Raw genomic sequence first — 21,624 nt, 5'->3', positions numbered from 1 at the left:
GTTCTTGTTTTTTTAGGTTCAGTTAATAGTTGTGAGTTTGTTGTCATTTTACTGTTTATATTTTTTATCTTCATTTTTTAGATTATTTTTAGACAGAGGGGAAGGGAAGAAAGAGAGGTGGAGAAACATCAGTGTGTGGTTCGCCTTTCTTGCACATGGAGGGAACTGGCTCACAACCCAGGCATGTGGCTTAACTGGGAATCAACCCGCAACTCTCTGGTTGGCAGGCCAGCGCTCAGTCCACTGAGCCACACCAGCCAGGGCTCACTGGCGCTTTTAATGGATCTGCAGTTTTTTAAATTTCTTAGGCCCTCATACACTGCTGGTGAGAATATAAAATGCTACAGCTTCTTTGGTAAACAGCTGATCCCCCCAAAAAGTACAGAGTCACAATATGACCCAGCAATTTCTTTCCTCTAAGTATATGATACTCAAGGAAAATCGAGTCCACACAAAAATTTGTGCACAAATGTTCACAGCAACAGCATTAGTAAGAGCCAAAAAAAAAACAAGCAAAATGTCCAAGTGATGAATGGATAAATAAAATGTTGCATAAGTACAAGAAATAGTATTTGGCAAAAAATAAGAATGAAAGACTGTTGCATGCTACAACATAGATGAATCTTGAAAACATGCTAAGTGAAAGAAGCCAGTTATAGAAAAATCACATGGCTAACTTTATTTATATGAAACATTCATAATAGACAAATCTATAAACAGTAAATTGTTGGTTGCATAGGGCTGGGAGTGAAAGGGAGATTGTGTTACGGCTGAAGAGTACAGGGTCTCTGAGGAGATGAAAATGTTCTAAAATTGTAGCAATCATGGCACAGTTCTGTGAGTATACTAAATCCACCAAGTTGTATACTTTTTGGCTGAATTACATGCTATGTGAATTATATATAAATAAAGCTGCTACCCCCAGTCCCCAAAGAAAAGCTTATCTAAATGTCCAGTGTATGGCACAGCCCAGTGGTCCCAAGCTACTTGCTGGAAGTCAAATGCTAGTTAGATGCATGACCAAAAGTAGAATTAGTTCTTAAGGCTTCTAAATTTTGTCAGATACAACACCCTTTCTTGAAAATTCTCCACGTTTTCTGGTGATCTTCCGAGTTGAGTTCTTCGCTAGCAAATCATCATGGCTTGCAACCATTAATGGGGATTCTTCTTCATGTAGCTCATGCCACACACACATTGATGTCACTATAAACCCACCACAGAAATACTTTTTTCAGATTGTGACTCTTCCCCATTCTCCTTCCTCAATTAGAGGTCCCCTCTGACTTCACAATGACAGGAGACCTCTTGATTCCTTGGAGTCGGGATGTCAAACTCATTTTCACCAGGAGCCATATCAACCTTGCAGTTGCCTTCAAAGGGCCGAATGTAATTTTAGGACTCTATAAATGTAATTACTCTGAGCACTGTTTCTACAAGGTGGAGGGCCTGATTCAGACTGCAGGCTCTGTGTTTGCTGCCTGTGCCTAAGAGCCTCTTAACAAGATGATCGTCCCTAGTGTCCTTATCTGCCATCACTGACTGGGATCATCTTTAATCACCTCGAAAATAACATCCTTCCCACCAACTTTGTGACAACTTCCCATTCTGAGGGAGCAAAAAGGACTTGTCATGATCTACTTCCTCTTCATTTTCTTACAGTGCTGCGAAGTGCGCTTTTAAGGAAGATTCTTTGAACTTCAGACTCCGCATCTTTAAGATGAAAAAGATGATACGTACTTCCAGACCTGGTAGAAGTTTTAAGTGAGGTAGAAAATATGAAGTCACTTAACATAGCCAAGAATAATAGTGGATTCGCACTACTTTGCGTAGTCATGGGAAGGGCCTGCTTTCCAAGTTTTGTCCCTTTCAGTAAAATGTCATCGGAACTATCTTTTGTGTATGCCACTAGGTGGCGCTTCTAGCTAACTGATGGAAGCACTGACAACTGAGCATGCAGTGGACCGCACCTGCAAAATGCTGAGCCAGGTAGCCATATTCCAGAATCACTTAACTCATTTGCATGGTATGTTATGTCATGATTGCTGAGGTGAATCCCAAGGAACAAGTGGGGATAACTCAGAGGGGGAAGTGGACCTGAAGACAGAAGTTGAAGGAAAGATAGGGGTAGTATAAGATGAGGGTTCCAGGCAAGAAAAAAAGCATGTGTGAAAACCAGGAGACTGGCCCACTCAGAAAACTGAGACTGTTACAAATAACTAGGACTTCTAGAAAGATGCTGTATGTATGCTGGGCAACAGTTGGAGACTGGGTTGGAGTTTACAGGAGGCACATCAGGAAGGACTTTGTAGCTGGTCTCACTGCCTAACTTTTCAAATCATTTAATTTGTGCAGCTGATAATCACAATGGCTCCTCTTTCCAGGAAAAAGTAAAAAATCATATTCTAAATTACAGGGATTTGTGTTACGAACTCCTGTGGTGGTGCGTGTTCACAATTTGCTTGCTGGTAGAGTAGCTACCAGTCATATGTAGTTACCAAGCACTTGAAATGTAGCTAGTGTGACTGAGAAACTGAATTTTAAATTTTATTTAATTTTCATTAAAAAGCCACATACTCCCCTGGCTAGTGTAGCTCAGTGGATTGAGCATGGGCCTGTGAAGCAAAGGGTCAACAGTTCGATTCCCAGTCAGGGTACATGCCTGTTGCAGGCTAGGTTCTCAGTAGGGGACACATGAGAGGCAACCACACATTGATGTTTCTCTCCCACTTTCTCCTTCCCTTCCCCTCTCTCTAAAAATAAGTAAAATACTTTTTTAAATTAAAAGAAAAAGCCACATACTGAACAGCATAGCTCTAAACTGTTTTTCCCACTACTGTCAATGACCCTTATGTACACAAGGGTCCCCCTTATTGCACAGCACTAATATGGGAGATTTCCAGCCTCACGGAATGTTCTCCTGGAGAGTGTTCATCTAGATACAAGACCATTTGAGAGATGATTGTTGCAGTGACTGGACATGATGAGAGCTTGTACAGTAGTGATAGAGATTTAGAACAAGAATTGTTAGGACATGACTGATCACTGAATGTGGGGGGGATGAAGAAGAGGGAGGAAGGGAAGATGATTCTAGGCTTCTGTCTGGAGATATTGGTACCACCACAAATTGTGGAAGACAGGAAAAACAATAATTTTTCTCCTTGAACATGCTGAGATTAAGGAGCCAAGGGGCACATAAGGAAGAGACACAGGCTACATAGAAAAATGGCTGTGGTGCTAGAATATACCAATTTCTCTAAGTCAGAGAGAGAGAGAGATCTGAGTATCATCAGCATGGAAGTATATGAAGTTGGTAATCAGGAGTATGCAGAAAGTGAGAAAAACACTACTGCACCAGCATTTTAGGTCAGAGGAGTGTAGTGTAAGAAAACATGCAAAGGAGATGAGAAACAAGCCGAGAAAAACAAAGCCACAGTCCAGTAGTTCGTGACAGTTTTGAGGAGAAAGTAGTCAGTAGTTTCAAATGCAGTAGATATAAGATGGAAATGGGCAAGTGTCTGCTGAAATCTGCAACAGAGAAATCATCTGTAACTTATTATAGCAGTTTGAGTGGGAGAAGTACCACTTTAGTCCAGAATAAACCACCAAGATGTTTATGAGAGAAATAAATTTCTGCCTTGTTAATGTACTATGTTTTGGGGTTGCCTTTTGTTTTCACAGCCTAATCTACATTTTAACTAATAGATCTTAAAAGATCTATTAACTAATAGATCTTTAACTAATAGATGCAAAACCAGTGAGTCTAAAAAACAAAAACAAACAAAAAAAACACCACAGGTGAACATACTGAAAGGTCAGTCAGCAAGACTTTTAGGTTAATACATTTTAGTTAATTTTATTTTTGAAAATATTTCCAGAAAGGAGTAGAGTGTGAGGTAGGGTCAGCCAAATCCTCTGTTGTTGTTGATGGCTACCTGAAGCGCTTCTTCCACTCTATCCATTGTAGAATATTTGGGGAGGCAGAGGATACTGAAACATGTCTGTGCTCTCATAGGATCTTTTTCATTCACATCTTCAGGACAGCAGAATGTTATTGCCATGTGTTTTATACCCTTAACTTGGATTCTGTCAGTTCCTGTAAGAAACACTAAAAAAGCAGAATGAAATTAAGTGATCTTCACAAATCACCAAAATTTACCAAGAAAATATATTTATTCTAAGCATTTATTGAGGGCCCATGTACAGAGCCTGACACTATACTACTATATTGCAACTAAGTCCGACACATAGTCACTGCCCTCAAGCAATTTACAGTCTGGTTAGAAATATTAGATTCTTGAGCAGAAAAAGACAAAAACAAGAGAAAAATAAAAGGGGTAAGACAGCCAAACAAGGTATAATAGAACTAAATGCCTCTGAGTGTAAATGCTGGGGGGATCAGAACAGGGAGAGAAAATGAGGGATGACCAGGGAGACTTCTGAGAATTTGGAATTAAGCTGGACATTTTAGGAAGGAAAGGGTTAGAGAAGCAAAGGAAGTGGGTGAAGAAGGTTCAAGGCAGGGCAAGGAGCTTCAGGGAGAGCCTGGAAGCGAGAGGGTGCCAAGAACCACAGGGCTTGTGTACTTGAATGATGACACAACTATAGATGAAGAAAAGAAAAATTTTAAAGCAACAGGCAGGGTTGAACTCAAAGGAGAAAAGACCTCTATTAACATTTAGTTTTTGATGTTGTGACAACTGGGCATAGAGGACATTTAACTAGACTAGGAATGGCTGCTACACTAAGTATGACTTGTTGCAAATGGTACCTAAAACAAACTAAATTTTCTTGTTCCATGAAAAGGATATGAGATTATATATCTATTCCTGATGTAATACTTACCAAGAAATTTCTTCTTGTCTTCCAAAGTCAATTTGCGCAAAGCCTTCCAAAACATGACTATGGTGGGATGCGAACTGTCGTCATATCCTGGCCCGCACTGTGCATTCTACAGAAAAGTGCAAAGAAAAGTATTCAGGAAACAGAAAACAAATTCAAATTCAGACTACCTGGCCTTTATAATGTACCTTTTCAAATGTTTCCCAGTCATAATCTGTATTTCCGATAATCACATCCTTTAGTTCTTCAGGATGGAAAATTTCAATAACCTCCTTGTCACACACTTTATAAAATCCTCTTTGAAATTCTTCATATACTGCCTTTATGGAGGTGTTGAAGATGTAATCAATATACTTAGAAACATAGTCTGTCCTTTAATGAAACAAAAAATGATTTCAGATTACTGCAATACCCTGAACAAAACAGGAGGAAGGGTAGGAAGCAGGAGGCTAAAGAGCCAGAACACTTAACACCTGAGTACTTACCGCGTGCCATAGACTATTACAGGTGTTTTTCATATATTATCTAATTTTATCTTTAAAAAACTCTTTGAGGCAGATTCTTATAACATTTTAGTGAGACAGAAACTCACTAAACTCAGGAAAGTCACATGATTGTTCAGGATCACAGAGTTAAGAGAAGTGACACAGGTTAGAATAAAAAAAGATCGGGAATCCAAGACTGTGAAAGGAGTTAAGTAGAAGCTACACTAACCTCCTCCAAAGATCAATCTGGAATTCCAACTAAACCATAGAGAAATCACCCTCAATAAACACTAGCTGGAAAGATGCCTTATAACCAGGAACAGATAGAAGAAACCACTTCACCACAATGAGACTGGCCCACCCAGCACTGGCCTGTGAACCACAGGGTCGCTGGTTCAATTCCCAGTTGGAGCACACGCCTGGGTTGTGGGCCAGGTCCTCAATAGAGGGTGTTCAAGAAGCAACCTCATACATGTATCTCTCCCTCTCTTTCTCCCTCCCTTTGCCTCTTTCTCTAAAAAAGAAAAGAATAAAGATCAGGGCAGAAATAGACAATTAGTGTCAAAAAAAAAACCCCAATAGATCCATGAATCCAAGAGCTGGTTCTACTAAAAGAAAACATGATTGACAAACCTTTAACAAGGCTCACTGAGAAAAAAAGAGAAAGGACCCTAATAAATAAAAGCAGAAATGAAAGGGGAGAAATAACAATAGACACCAAAGAAATACAAAGGATTGTAAGAAAATACTATGAACAACTAAATGCCAACAAACTGGACAATCTGGATGAAATGGATAAATTCCTAGAAAAATGCAATTTTCCAAAACTAAATTGGGAAGTATCAGAGAATCTGAATAGACAGATTATGCCTAATGATATTGAAACAGTAATCAAAAAATTCCCAACAAACAAAGGCCTTGGACCAGATGGCTTCACAGTTAAATTTTATCAAACATCCTGAGAAGGACTAACACCTCTCCTTCTCAAACTATTTCATTAAAATTAAAGAGGAGGGAAGGCTCCCAAACTCATTTTATTAGGCCATCATTCTCCTAACTCCAAAACCAAATTAAGACACTACAAAGAAAGAATTTATAGTCCAATATATTGCTGATCAACACAGATGCTCAAATATTCAACAAAATATTAGCAATCTGAATAGAGCAATGCATCATAAAAGACCATACACCATGATCAAGTGGGATTTGTTCTGGGGATGCAAGGTTAGTACACCATTTGCAAATCAGTAAATGTGATCCACCACATAAATAAAATAAAGGAAAAACCACATGACCATATCAATAGATGCAGAAAAAGATTTGATAAAATCCAGCACCCATGTATGATAAAAAATGTCAGCAAAGTGGGATTAGAGGGAACATACCTAAACATATAAACCCACTGCCAGCATCATACTCAACAGGTAAAAACTACAAGCATTCTTCTTAAGGTTGGGAATGAGACAGGGATGTCCACTTTCACCTCTCTTATTCAACATAGCACTGGAAGTCCTAGCCACAGTAATCAGACAAGAGGAAATAAAAGACATCCAAATTGGAAAGGAAGAAGTAAAACTGTCATTATTTGCAGATGGCTTGACACTGTACATAGAGAACCCCAAAGAGTCCACAAAGAAACTACTAGAACTGATAAATGAATTCAGCAAAGTAGCCAAATACAATATCCAGGAATCAGATGTATTTTTATATCCCAATAATGAACTAACAGGGAAATTTTTAAAAATCCCATTCACAATTGCTACAAACAAAGAAAAATACACCTGGGGAAAAAAACCTAACCAAGGATGTAAAAGACCTGTAGACACAGTCAAGTGGAAGCACATACCATGTTCATGCATAGGAAGAATTAACATCATTAAAATATTCATACTACCCAAAGCAACCCATTGATTCACTGCAATTCCTATCAAGATTCCAAGAACTAGAACAAATATTTCAAAAATGTATATGGAGCCACAAAAGGTCCCACATAGCAACAGTGCTCTTGAGAAAGAACAAAGTTGGAAGAATCACGTTAATATTAAACTATATTGATAAGGCCTCAGTAATCAAAACAATGTGGTACTAATATAAAAACAGATACATAGATCGATGGAACAGAATAGAGAGCCCAGAAATAAACCCATACCTTTATAGTCAATTAATATTCTAAAGAGAAAGCAAACACATACAATGGTCTAAAGACAGTTTATTCAATAGTGTTGAAAGAATTGGACAAATACATGCAGAAAAATGAAACTAGATCACCTTTCTTACACCACACACAAGAATAAATTCAAATGAATCAGACTTAAATGTTAGAGCCAAAACCATAAAAATCCTAGAAGAAAACACAGGCAGCAAAATCTTGGGCATTGCTCGTAGCGGTATTTTATTAGATATATCACACCAGGCAAGGGAAACAAAAGAAAAAAAATAAATACATGGGACTATCTCAAACTAAAAAGTTTTCATAGCAAAGAAAATCATCAACAAAATAAGGCAACCCATAAAATGGGAGAACATATTTACCAATACATCTGGTAAGGAGTTAATATCCAAAATTTATAAAGAACTTACAAAACATAACACTAAAAAAAACCCAACTCAATTAAATATGGGCAAAGGACCATACAGATGGTCAACAGACATATGAAAATATCTTCAACATCACTAATCATCAGAAAAATGCAAATTAAAACCACTTCATACAAATTAAAATTACATCAAATGAGATGTCACTTCATACCTGTCAAAACAGCTACAATCAATAAATCAACAAGTGCTGGCAAGGATGTGGAGAAAAGAGAACCCTTTTGTACTACTGATGGGAATGCAGATTGATGCAACTTCAAAAAATTGGGAGATACTTCAAAAAAATTAAGAATGGATCTGCCTTCCATCCCAGCTATTCCACTCTGGGAATATATCCAAAGGAACCCCAAAAACTAATTTGAAAGAACGTAAGCTCCACTGTGTTCATTGCAGCATTATTTATAATCACCAAGATATGCTAGTAGCTTAAGTGTCCATCAGTAGATGAGTAAATAAAACTATGGGACATTTACATAATTGAATACTACTTGGCTATAAAAAAGAAGAAAATTTTACCCTTTGTGACAGTATGGATAGACCTGGAGAACATTATGTTAAGTGAAATAAGCCAGTCAGAGAGAGACAAATACCATATGATTTCACTCATATATGGAATCCAAACTGAACTAACAAGGAACATGGGGATAGACTTGTAGATGGACAGCAATATGACTGTTGAAATGGGGTATAAGGCAGGGGTGAAGGGACTGGGCAAAAAGGAAAAGGAACTCATGGACATGGACAACAGTGTGGTGATTGGGGGGGTGGGGTGGTATAAAGGGACTAATGGTAATGGAAAAAATAGAAGATTACATTTAAAAACTGGCAATACTCAGAAAAAATATACTAGGTGCCAAAGAGTAGTTTAGTACAGTGCCACTTAAATAAAGTTGGGAGTACCAGCCAAGATGGAGGCATAGGTAAACACTTCGATTCCTCACACAACCAAAAGGAGGAAACAACTCATCTAAAAATCAGCAAACAACTAAAAGCGCCAGGAAATCAAACTGCATAAAACTCCAACACAGAAGAATTAAAACATCAGCCAGAATAACCAGGCCAGTAAGGCTGGCCAGACCCTGATGGCCAACTCAGAAAAACCTCAGCCAGGTGATGGGGGGGGGGGGGGGGGGCAGGGCTGGCTGCAGAGCTCGGCAGGGAGGGGCTGACTTAATGGGAAAACTGAGACTCAGAGCTGCCGTGGGCTACTACTGGGGTTGCCATGGTGGGAGGTACTTCCGGTCTGACTACAGAGTCTGTTGGAGAGTGCACTAGACACCAGCAGGCAAGCTGTGCATTATTCTCTCTCTGGCCCCTCCCTTACAGCAGTGCAGCAAAGAGGGCTGCCCTGCCTGGGGAGAATACCTAAGCCCCTCCCTTTACAACCTATCAGGTGCGCCATTACAAAGAAATATGGCCCGAATGAAAGAACACAGGAAAACCTCACAACTAAGCAATGAGGAGATTGCCAACTTATCTGATGGAGCATTTAAAGCCTTGGTAATGAAAATGCTCACAGAGCTGATTGAGCTTGGTCAAAAAATGAAAGAACAAATCAGAGATACCCAAAATGAAATAAAGCAAAATATACAGGGAACCAACAGTGACAAGAAGGAAACCAGGACTCATATCAATGATTTGGAAGAAAAGGAAAAAATAAACATCCAACTGGATCAGAATGAAGAAACAAGAATCCAAACAAATGAAGAGAGGCAGAGAATTCTCTGGGACAACATGTCTGAATTATAGGGGTGCCAGAAGGAGAACAGCAGCAAGAAATTGAAAACTTATTTGAACAAATAATGAAGGAAAACTTTCCCAATCTGGCAAATGAAATAGACTTCCAAGAAGTCCAGAGAGTACCAAAGAAGTTGGACCCAAAAAGGAACACACCAAGGCACATCATCAAGTAACCCAGAATTAAAGACAAAGAGAAAATCCTAAAAGCGGCAAGAGAAAAGGAGACAGCTACCTACAAAGGACTTCCCACTAGATTATCAGATGATTTCTCAAAAGAAACCTTACAGACCTTACAGGCAAGAAGGGGCTGGAAAGAAGTATTTGAAATCCTGAAAGGTAAGGACCTACATCCAAGATTACTCTCCCCAGCAAAGCTTTCATTTAGAATGGAAAAGCAGATAATGCACTTCCCAGATAAGGTCAACTTAAAGGAGTTTATCATCACCAGGTCACTATTATATGAAAGGTTCAAGGGACTTATCTAAGATAAAAAATATGAACAGTAAAATAACAACAAACTCACAACTATCAGCAAATGAACCTAAAAGAAAAGAAAAACAATGAAAACAAAAACTAAGGAAACAACTAAAACAGGAACAGAATCAGAGAAATGGAGATCACGTGGAGGGAAGGGAGATCAGTGGGGAGGGGGAAGGGAGGAATACAGGGGAAAAGGTGCAAGGAAGAAGCAGCATAATTAGTAGGCATAAAATATACAGGGCAAGATAAAAATGGTAAAGGGAACAGAGGACTCAAAGAACTTATATGTACAACCCATGGACATGAATTAAGGTGGGAGGAATGTGGGTGGGTTGGGGGGCAAGGTGGAGGGGAATAAAGCGGGAAAAATTGGGAAAACTGTAATAGCATAATCACTAAAAAATACTTAACAAAAAAAGATTCAGAGGAACGAATTATAAGTGGTCAGTGTACTTTTCATTTTACATTTTTCTATTATCCAAATGGGTAGTAATGAGTTTATATTACTTTTACCACTATGAGGAAAAATGAATGAAATAAAAGAGAATAGTATGCAAAAAAGATAAAGAAGAGGAAGGAAGGGAGGGAGGGAGGAAGGGAGGGAGGGAGGGAGGGAGGGAGGGAGGAAGGAAGGAAGGAAAGAAGGAAGGAAGGAAGGAAGGAAGGAAGGAAGGAAGGAAGGAAGGAAGGAAGGAAGGAAGGAAGGAAGGAAGAGTCAAAAACATGGACAAAGAAAAAAAAATAGAAAAAGTTGGAAGGCTCTTCCCAAATGCTGCCAGACGTGACCTCAGAAAATGGTTCACTCTTCACTTGACCTAGAAAATGCCACAAATCCATGCAAATCAAGTGGTTCTAATCTCATGTTCACTTCAAGAACACTCATGAAACTACCCAGGCCATCAAAGCATGCACATTTGATACGCCACCAAGTATTTTCAGGATGTCACTTTACAGAGGCAATGTGTGCCCTTCTGCCATTATGGTGGTGGAGTTGGGAGGTGTGCCCAGGCCAAACAATGGAGCTAGACACAGGGTCAGTGGCCCAAAAGAGTGCTGAATTTTTGCTGCACATGCTTAAAAATTCAGAGAGTAATGCTGAACTTAAAAGGTTTACATGTAGATTCTCTGGTCAGTGAGCACATCCAAGTGAATAAAGCTCTCAAGAGGTAGTGCAAAATTTACGTGCAGAACCTCCCTGACACACTGAGATGATCCTACTGAAAAACAGCATATGGTCCCTAAACCAGAAGAGGAGGTTTCACAGAAGAAAAACATATCCCAGAAGAAACTGAAGAAACAGAAACTTATGGCCTGGGAGTAAATTCACTGTAAAATAAATACCAAAAAAAAATTTTTTTTTAAGTTTAGAAGAATTAAACCTGACCTGCTAATAGTTATGTCTGGAAAATGGGCTTGGAGGTGGGGGAATTTTCTTATTTTATACTATTCTGTGTTGTTGGAATTTGTATAGGGAGTAATTAACATCATTTGTGGTTAACACAAATAAAAAAGGGATTTATATTTCCAGCTCTTGACAGAGTAGGTTGTAGCAAATGCTCCCAATTAGAAGAACTAAAGCAGCAGAAACATGGGAGCTCCTACCCTTTGCCACAGCATGGATGGAACTGGAGAGCATTATGCTGAGTGAAATAAGCCAGGTGGTGAAAGACAAATATATTATCTCACCTTTAAGTGGAATCTAACCAACAAAACAAACAAGCAAGCAAAATATAACCGGAGACATTGAAATTAAGAACAAACTGACAGTAACCACAGGGGAGGTGAGGGGATAATGGGTGGGGGAGGGAGGAGGAAGGGTTTTCATGAAGGACTATAAGGGACATAGGGACAAAACCAAGGGGGAGTGGTAGGGGGAAGAGGCAGACAGCTGTACTTGAACAACAACAACAATAATACAGAAAGAAGAACTAGAAAAGGGCAGTTAATATGCAAAACCACATGTAACTTCAGGCTTCCAAATCTGAGGCAAGACTCAAGAGACCTCTAAACTAAAGAGAAAAGGGAAGCTCACTGAGGTGAGCCCAGCATTTTACTTGTAGTTTTCCACTTTGGACACATTGGCCAATTCTTTCAGAGAAAGAGGTTGAGCAAAAAGTAGCTGGAAGAGGCAGACAACCTTATTATATCCATCAATAATACTATGGATAAATGGTGGTGTATTTATAAAATATACTATAGATCTGGAAATGTTCTATTTCTTGATCTGTACTCTTATCACTTGTACACTTTTCTGTATGTTACACTTCAATACAAAGATTTTTAAAATAAAGATTAAAAATTGAAGAAAAACATTTGGCTTAGGCTAGAATGCTCATTAGACATCTCTTTGCCATTCTGACCAACTATCAAGAGAACATTCTATAATCCCACACTGTATTCCTTTAAATCCCACAAAGTGTTGGGAGGTGAAGATACCACAATATCATCTAATAACATTAACAAACACTAAGTGCTGCTTTGGACCAGGCACTAGTGTAGACGACTTTAAGTACTAGAAAAACACTACTGAGCAAGAAAGACCCGGTCCCCGTCATTATGTGGCTCATCATTTTGGGGAAACACAGATAAGGAAATAAGCAAGTAAACCCTAAAGGCAGGAAAATGTGATATGAAAAGAAAAAGTAAAGCAGGGTAAGTGGGCAGAGAGGAAAGGTGGTGATATAATTCTAAATAGGAGGATAAGGGAAGGTCTCTATGAAAAAGTCATTTTCTCCCCTTTTAGAATATAAACTCGAGAAGACATGCACATACACACAACACAGAGCAACTCTCTACCTCATTAAAAAATTAATTGGCAACAAAACAAACAAGCAAGCAAAATATAACCAGAGACATTGAAATTAAGAACTGAGAGTAACTAGAGGTGAGCAAGGTAGAACGATAGGGGAGGGGACAAAAATTATTTGCGTATGAAAAATTATAATAGCTATAAGAAATATTTAGAGCTCAGTGAAATATAGTGTACAAACAAAACAAATATTTTCACCTTTTTTAATTTACCTACTTGTTAGTCTGGTCGACAATTATGTAACTTCCATCAGGAATTAACTCTACATCAGTTTGGTCCCAGTGCACCTGTAACCACAAATGAACTCAAATAGTATCTCCAAAACAATCCTAAACATTCTATCATCAACAAAAACACATTGAAGCATACATCTTTTCCTCAATAGGTAAATATGTACATTTCTGTCACAAAGATTAGCAATGACTATACAAACAAAAATTACCATCTCTGCAGAATGAAAAATGAGTTAAAAACTTGAATCATTTAATTCATCATACTAAAGAAATTAATTAGAACATTGCCATATTTCAGTATTTACTTTATACTGTATAGACCTAGTGTGGTGGATTTGTAAAATTGGCCATAAATCCCTCCCATCCTGGTATTCACGCCCCTTTCCAATGTGACTCTGCAACAACTCCCATCAAGAGGGGAGTCTGTTTCTTTAGCCCTTGAATCCGGATGTGACCTTGTGAAATACTGTGGCTAATGGCATCTGACAGAAGCAAAAACATGAAAAGAAGCTTGTGTTTTGGGGCTTGCCATCTCTTTGCAAACTGAGACCATCCTGTGAAGAAGCCTCAGCTAGCCTGCTGGATGGTAACAGACAGAACAGAGACAAGCTGTTTCAGCTGACACCTCATAAGCAACCACCCTGCCAATAACCAGGTATGTGGGCGAGACCATTGTAGACCATCCAGCTCTGCCAAGTTGGCCCAGTCCAGAAACACACAGAATTGTGTTTGTTGTTTTCAGCCACTAACTTTAGGTGTTATCTGTTACACAGCAATATCTAACTGATACACCCAGCTCATGAAAAACGAGGGAAAAAACTTTAGCGCTACAAACTTAATTCAGAAGTTTGTTTCTTCATTAAAGGGTGACATATTTAGACGCATATGTAAAGGGTTCATAAGGATTACATTTGATCTGTAATCTGGTTTTTATTGTTACTCACATTAAAATGGGTATAAAATTCTTCTTCAAAGTCAGCACGTTCATCTTCCAGAAGTGTTTGCAAACTCCTAAACAACACATTTTGTTTTTTAAAAATCAATAATCACGACCACTAGATACATCTTATAAAATAAATGTTAAATGCATGACTATTCTGAAGGCAGGAGGTCAGATACAGCTCACAACACCCACTTTTCACTGTGTTGATAGTCTAATTAGGGCCGGAACTCAATGATCTATAATTGTGAGGTCAGAAGTTCATTTGCAGTTGTGCAGGCTTCCCACCTGATTCCAACTCTCTTTCTACTACCCTAACTTCCTTTACCTAGTGATTGTAGGTTTCTATTTAGAAAAAAAATTGAAAACATATTTATTAACACTGAAACAGGTATTAACTTTATTTAACCTTTGGGACTTTACTTACAGAACTAATACTAGATCTTGTTTTAAACAGCAGGCATTACTTAGGAAATCTGTGGAGTGGATAGGTCAAAGGACCTTCTCTCATCTGCGATCCCAATATTATCAAGCTTGAGACAGACCTGAAATTTGACTACCTTGGTGTCTGAGAGAACAGAGGTTATATCAGAATGATTGCAGCCAGTCTTTTTACATTTTCATCTTCTGTCATCCTATGGTACTTTACAAATGCATTTAAAGTAACATGTCTCATATAATTTACTCCTTTACTTCTTTATTCATTCAACAGACATTTATTAAGTAGTTTATGTGACACAAGGGATGTAAAGCTGAGACTAATTCCTTTCCTGTCAGTAAATCCTGAGACTAGTAGGAAAGGTGAGAAAGGTCTCACCCACAGTGAGGTAAGTGCAGCCAGAACCTATGTAAATAGTATAGGTATAACTTGTAAGAATTTGGTTTTGGTTAACTCTTTCTGAAAGGAAACTTCATTGGGAAGGTCTCCCTCTAAGCCATGGTGGAAACAAAGACGACTATTTCCCTCTTTGAATTTTTATTTCAGTATTGTGATATAAAAAAGACAATCTTTTATTTGTTTTTTGGGGGGTGTAAAAGAGAGTAGTGGGTACTCAGCTGACAAAACTGGATTCACCATTATACTCTCATTACATGTCCATGCATGGCTTATTTATGGGTATGTTTATGAAGAACACCTGGGAACCTGCCTCCCAAAACAAGAACTAAAACACTGCTAATATCTTATACCTACCTATAGGAGAGACCCTCTCTATCCCGTATTTCTTCAACCCCCAAAATGTGTTACAAGTATCTACCAGTTGGACAAGTATATGTTCTTTTTCATTAGGGTATCTTTTGATGAACAGAGAACTTGTTTAATCTTACTGAAATTAAATTTACCAATCTTTCCTTTACTGCTGGTACTTTTCCTAAGAAATCCAAAAGGTAAGAAAGATATTTTGTCCATATTTCCATAATTTTTACATTTAACATTTAAGTCCTTCATCCACATAGGTTGATTTTTACATGTAAGGTATCTTCGCTCGTTTTTCCTTGGATGCACTAAATGAATAGTACTGCCATTCCCAATGATCTAACACACTACTTCTAACAAAGTTCCATGTGTGCATGGCTCAGTTTCTGAGTTCTCTCTTCTGTTCCACTGGAAAACCTGGACTAATACCATACCGTCCTAATTAATGCAGCTTTCTAATAATTCTTTTTTTGAGATTTTTATTCATTTATTTATCTTCAGAGAAAGGGGAAGGGAGGGAGAAAGAGAAGGAGAGAAACAGCAATGTATGGTTATCTCTTGCACGCCTGCTACTGGGGACCTGGCCTGCAACCCAGTCATGTGTCCTGACTGGGAATCAAATCAGCGATCCTTTGGTTCGCAGTCCAGCACTCAATCCATTGAGCCACACCAACCAGGGCTCAGCTTTGTAATAATTCCTGACATCTGGTAGGCCAAGTCCCCCATCCTTATTCATCTTATGAATTATTCCTAGCTATTCTTAGCTCTTTGTTTATCCATTAAAATTTTATAATCAGCTTGTCAAGTTTTATAGTAAGCCTGCTGGGATTAAAATTGGACTTTTACTAAATGCAGAGATCAGAGCTTCTCAAAGCATTGCTCAGACCCACAGAGGATTTCCATAACAAAGGAATTATGTTTACTTACCTTCCCAAAACAGGACTGAGTTCTTTCAAATCTTCTAATGATGGTGTTTGATTCAAAAGTTTCTTAAACAGAGCCAGTGGGAAAGGGATGTCAGCAACATTGTAGTTGAACAGAGAAAGTCCACACAGAATCCCAAAGTAAAAATATCTCTTCTCCTCAAATTTAGGCTGAAAAGAGAAAAAAATTTTATATTATGAATTTTACCAATACAATGGCATATCTGCATTAGATAAACCAGTCTTTTTCCCCTCTTTCACACAGTCAAATCACAAATTAAAAACAAGAATCCCAAGATGAGAATATTCAGGGCTTATATACAATTATTAAGTCAATTTAAATCCCTGTCACAGTTCTGGTCACTAAAAGCATTAACAGAGTAAGGACTGAGGATATAGGAGAGATATTTGGGAGAAAGAACTGCACTCAGTAGTAAGTTCTAGAGATCTAATGCACATTGTTTATATAATATAAATAACAATATAATAATCATTACAGTACTTGTATTATTATTTAATATTATACTGTTTATAATATTCAGTATTAATCATTTTATATTAATAACTTGAATTAGAGTAATACGATGTGCTATGAGACTAGATCTTAATCCAACCACTAAAAAATTATAATTATGTGATATGACAGCAGTGCTTATTATCACTTCAATGGCAACCATATAATAATACATAAATATCAAATCAACAGGAACACCTTAAATTTACACACTGATATATGTCACTTATTTCCATAAAAAGATAAATTGAAAGCATGAACAAGAACCTTTCACAGACTTTGTCTTCAAGTTTATCAGGAAAAAATGGAACTGTAACAAAGGATGAGTACCTGAGAAAGGGGTTCATATCATCCATACATTCCATAAATGGTCAAAAACATGTATTACTTAATTTCTCCTATGTGAACATGAGAAACCAGGGAAAGTGGACCCCATTTTAGGAAAAAAAATCACCTTTTAAGAATTCAAATTTATCTTCATAATTATATCAATTCCTCTCCTAATATAAAACAGTCTAGACAACTTAGTTTTCTTTGGTATGCACCTTTTCTGTCAGGAAATATCATAAGCAAAGAAAGACTTACTCTAACAGGAAACCACATGTAGGAAGACTCTTCAGGATATATGAACATCCCATATTCTGGCCGAGTCATCTCTTCAAACAGACAGTGGAAAAACTCTGCCCTGACTCCGCCAAAGTCATGTTCAATTTCTCCACTAAATGAAACCTGAGGAAACAGAATGAATAATGCATCACTTCCAAGGCTGTGTATTGCCATGTATTAAATCTCATTTGATAGTAAGAGCTAACATTATTATAGGCCCAAGTATTTTGCACGCACTGTGTAAGCATCATACTCATATTATCATATTTAATATCCTATTAATTCTATGAGGCTTGAAGAATTTGAATAACTTTCCCAAGATTCTACAACCACTAAATGGTACAGCCCAAGTTCAATCCTATGTCTGTGAAACCTCAGAGTCTAAAGTCTTTAACAGTAAATTGACCTCAGCTGACATCATTATTATGAGGTAAGCTAAGTATAATAATAACAAACATAAAGAAATTAGAAATACTAGGATTGTTAAAAAACCAAAAAGCCAGAGCACACATAAAACACTTATGGGTTTGTCTGTACTCCTTAAAAAGATGGCACCCATTCCTCCCCAAGACTATTTTATCATCTTTCCTTCTTCCACTATGTGCTCCATTACTGCCTTTCCTTCTTAGAATCCTTCACTTTTTTTAAAAGATTTAATTTATTTATTTTTAGAGAAAGGGGAAGGGAGGGAGAAAGAGAGGAAGAGAAACAGCAATGCGTGGTTGCCTCTCATGCATCCCTAACTGGGGACCTGGCCCACAGCCCAGGCATGTGCCCTGACTGGGAATTGAACCAGCAACCCTTTGGTTTGCAGGCTGGTGATCAATCCACTGAGCCACACCAGCCAGGACAGTATCCTTTACTTCTGTTTACAAATGTGTTAAGTTCTCCCTTAAAAGGCGGGAAGGTGGGGAACCCTCAACACCCCTGTTTCAAAAACAGAACATCACCGGCTCCTCCTACTCTATCTAGGTTGCCAAATTTCAGAAAACAATGTTATCAATTTTCAAACCCATTTCTCTACTTAAATGCTTTTCTCCAACAGGACCAAGAACCAGAAGTCTTCGATTCCAAGGATCTTTTCTGATACCTCATCTCTTTAATTTTGCTAATTCATTTTATACTTGTGACCACCTCCTCTTTCTTCAAACTCTTTTCTCCCCTGCCTTCTCTCATGAAGCACTATTTAGGCTTTAATTTTTCTCCTCTTTTTCCCACTCCTTTAAAGCCAGAAACTCCTTTCTCTGTTTTTCCCCCCGTATTCCATTTTTCTCTTTAAAACTGCATTTATTACTTGCAGGCATATAACCTTCACACACATTCATCTTCTCTCCCAATTAACACACACTCATTTAGAAAAGGCCTCCTCAACATTTCCATATGGATGTTCCACCAAAAAGCTCCTTTTCACTGGTTTATTTGAATGGATGCCTCTTCCATTTTACAGAGAGGCAAATTTCAAACTTCAGTAAAGTATTTCAAATCTTTGTAAGACCAGGTGTTAAACCTGCCCTTTCCTATGGACAAGTTCCCTAATATCACAAAGCTTTAGTTTTCCCACAAGATCATCAGAAAGCCTAAGTAACACATGGAAAAAAAATGGCTTACATGGTTTGGAAAATGGTAACTGCTCATCAAGTATTACCTAAATTTAAGTAAATGAATGAATGAAATATAAAAGTGGAACTAAAATAGCTGAGTAGTAGACTGGTTAGAGTCACATGAGTTCATTAGATTTTTAAAAACTATGTGTGTGTAAAAAATATGGAAATCACAACTCTAAGTGCAAACCCCACTGCAATATACTTTTTAAAGTAGTATTTTGAGCTTTAGTTAAGTCCATCTTTCTTTAATCTGAGTAAGGTAAGTGGAAAACTAGAGTTTCCCATTAAAAACACTCTCAAAATATTATCAGACAAATCTTTGTCTTAAGTGGTAAAGTCTAGTACTTGATAGCTGGGCCCAAATCCTGGCGGATGCTTATCAGTTGTATTACCGTTGGATAAATTACCTAATAGTTTTTTTACCTCAGTTTCTTCATTTGTAAAATGAAGGAATAACAGAATCTTCCACAAAGCCTTGTAGGAAGGGTTACACAAGTAAGTGTAAAGCCTTTAAAACAGTTTCTGGCACAAGAAAAACATTCACTAGATCTACTAGTCATTATTATTATTATTATTATTATTCTGTGTCAAATATATACTAGTAAGACAAGTTATATAGTTACTATACCAAAGAACATTTGTAAATCTTTAGAACATGGTAATATCTACAGTTATACCCTCAAAAACTATGTAGTCAATAAATAGGAAGTTCCCTCCTCCCACAGAATTTGGATTTGGGCCCCATATTTGAGCAGAAACAAACCACTAATTCTCCTCTGCATCAACCCTATCTTACTGGAACCCTTAAAAGGTGGTGACTGGCCAGGCTAGGTTGGGCCTCAGGAGAGACTGGACCTGTTAGGGTTAGTACTGGACTTTCTACCTGACCAGGCTGACGTGGGACAACCATTTTTCCTATTGCCCCTTAGCTCAGGTGTACTGATGAAGTGCCTGCACCTATCACCTGAAACTGACAGGTAAATTCTAAACCAGGGGAAGTCTAAACCAGACAATCTCAGCAGCAAAGAGACATCATTTCCCTTCTGTAAAGCCCACTGTTACATTATTTTATATTTTCCTTATCTCGGCATCAAATTATTGAAAATTTTACTTTACCATTAACTCCCCGCTCAGATCTTCATTCTCTAATTGAGTTAGTTGGTTCAAAGCATCTTCAATTAAGTGACTCCTTCTGACTGATACATTAAAGGTAGGGAGCAAAGCTAAACTGGACCCTCCGTCTTCCACAATCCCAGTCCATTGTTTATAAGCTCTAATCTTTTTTTCCTAGGAAAACAGAAATGATTCACTTCATTTCACCATTTGCTGTAAGTATAAATTTATAAAGTGGAATAAACTGGTTCAGTTCATTTTAAGTGCACATCACAAACATTTGCACAAAAAGTCTTATATATACCATTGGAGATAAGCTATACATTCAGCATTCACCCTCCTTGAGCAAAAGAAACATGGAACCTCAGAAATGGGAGTCAACAAGTGAGCAGTAAAGTGACCAACAGCAGGCTCCAGTGGACCACTTTATCTTATAAACACAATTATGAATACTTCAGTTACCAAAGCTAATTATAATCAAGAAGCTAAGAGACTGACTAATAAATACTGAAATATTTTCATTTGAAAGAGAAGTTCAGAAGTTTAGAAAAAACAATTTGCAGGAAAAGTTCAGATATGAGAGACCTCTCCAAAGATACCCTATTCTAGGAAGAAAAGCCAGACAGAAGATTTCAGGTGACAGATAATGTAAGAAGTTAAGGGGAGAGAGAAAGAGAAGACAGACAGACAGACAACAGAAAGATACAGATAGAAGCTATCTACTTGAAACCAAATGATTTGGAATCATTAAAATCTATGGCTCTTAGCAAACCAGAGAGAAATCAGTTCTATAAAATTATTACTGGAAGCCTGTTTAAAGTCAGAAGAGTTAAGAGATGAAGCAAAATAAAATTTCTTGATCTTTTATTTTTTGAAAATATGTATTTTATTGATTATACTATTACAGTTGTCCCATTTTTTCTCCCCTTTAATCTCCTCTGCCCTCCAACTGCCCTGACACCAGAATTCTCCCCTTTAGTTCCTGTCCATGGGTCATACATACATAGTAAGTTCTTTGACTTCTCCATTCCTGTACTTTTCCCATACCTCCTTTTCTTTTTTTTTTTTAAGATTTATTTTATTTTTAGACAGAATGAAAAGGAGGGAGAAAGAGGAAGAGAAACATCAATGTGTGGTTGCCCCTGGCACGACCCTTACTGGGGACCTGGACTGCAAACCCAGGCTTGTGCCCTGACTGGGAATTGAATCAGCTACCCTGTGGTTTGCAAACCAGCCCTTAATCCACTGTCACACCAGCCAAGGCCCCTATACTCTGCTTAATCTCCCCATTTCTTTTGTACCTACCATTTATGCTTCTTATTCCCTGTACCTTCCACCCACTCTTCCCCCACACCCTCCTCCCTGCTGATAACCCTCCATGTGGTCTCCACTTTTGTGATTCTGATCCTGTTCTAGTTGTTTGCTTGGTTTGTTCTTGTTTTTATTTAGTTTCAGTTGTCGATAGTTGTGAGTTTGTTGTCATTTTACTGTTCATAGCTTTGATCTTTTTTCTTAGGTAAATCTCTTTAACATTTCATATAATAAAGG

The 21,624-nt window shown here is 37.9% G+C and overlaps 1 protein-coding gene across 1 annotated transcript in view; it reads right to left on the bottom strand.

The window, feature by feature from the left end:
• Nucleotides 1-3,826: 3,826 nt before the first annotated feature.
• HERC5 (HECT and RLD domain containing E3 ubiquitin protein ligase 5) overlaps nt 3,827-21,624 on the bottom strand; it is a 47,051-nt gene continuing 29,253 nt past the window's right edge. The window contains exons 16-23 of the mRNA XM_037141066.2: nt 20,080-20,250; nt 17,339-17,482; nt 16,244-16,410; nt 14,126-14,192; nt 13,165-13,235; nt 5,028-5,211; nt 4,843-4,948; nt 3,827-4,105 (exon numbers count right to left, since the gene is read on the bottom strand). Coding sequence (XP_036996961.2) covers nt 3,900-4,105; nt 4,843-4,948; nt 5,028-5,211; nt 13,165-13,235; nt 14,126-14,192; nt 16,244-16,410; nt 17,339-17,482; nt 20,080-20,250 — 1,116 coding nt within the window. The 3' untranslated portion in view covers nt 3,827-3,899. The remainder of the gene's footprint in view (nt 4,106-4,842; nt 4,949-5,027; nt 5,212-13,164; nt 13,236-14,125; nt 14,193-16,243; nt 16,411-17,338; nt 17,483-20,079; nt 20,251-21,624) is intronic.

The sequence above is a fragment of the Artibeus jamaicensis genome, unplaced genomic scaffold (genome assembly GCF_021234435.1).
Source record: "Artibeus jamaicensis isolate MK-2021 breed Jamaican fruit bat unplaced genomic scaffold, CSHL_Jam_final contig_452, whole genome shotgun sequence".
Classification (NCBI taxonomy): domain Eukaryota; kingdom Metazoa; phylum Chordata; class Mammalia; order Chiroptera; family Phyllostomidae; genus Artibeus; species Artibeus jamaicensis.
Note: the sequence above shows the minus strand (reverse complement) of the source record. Positions and strands in the feature narration are given on the sequence as shown.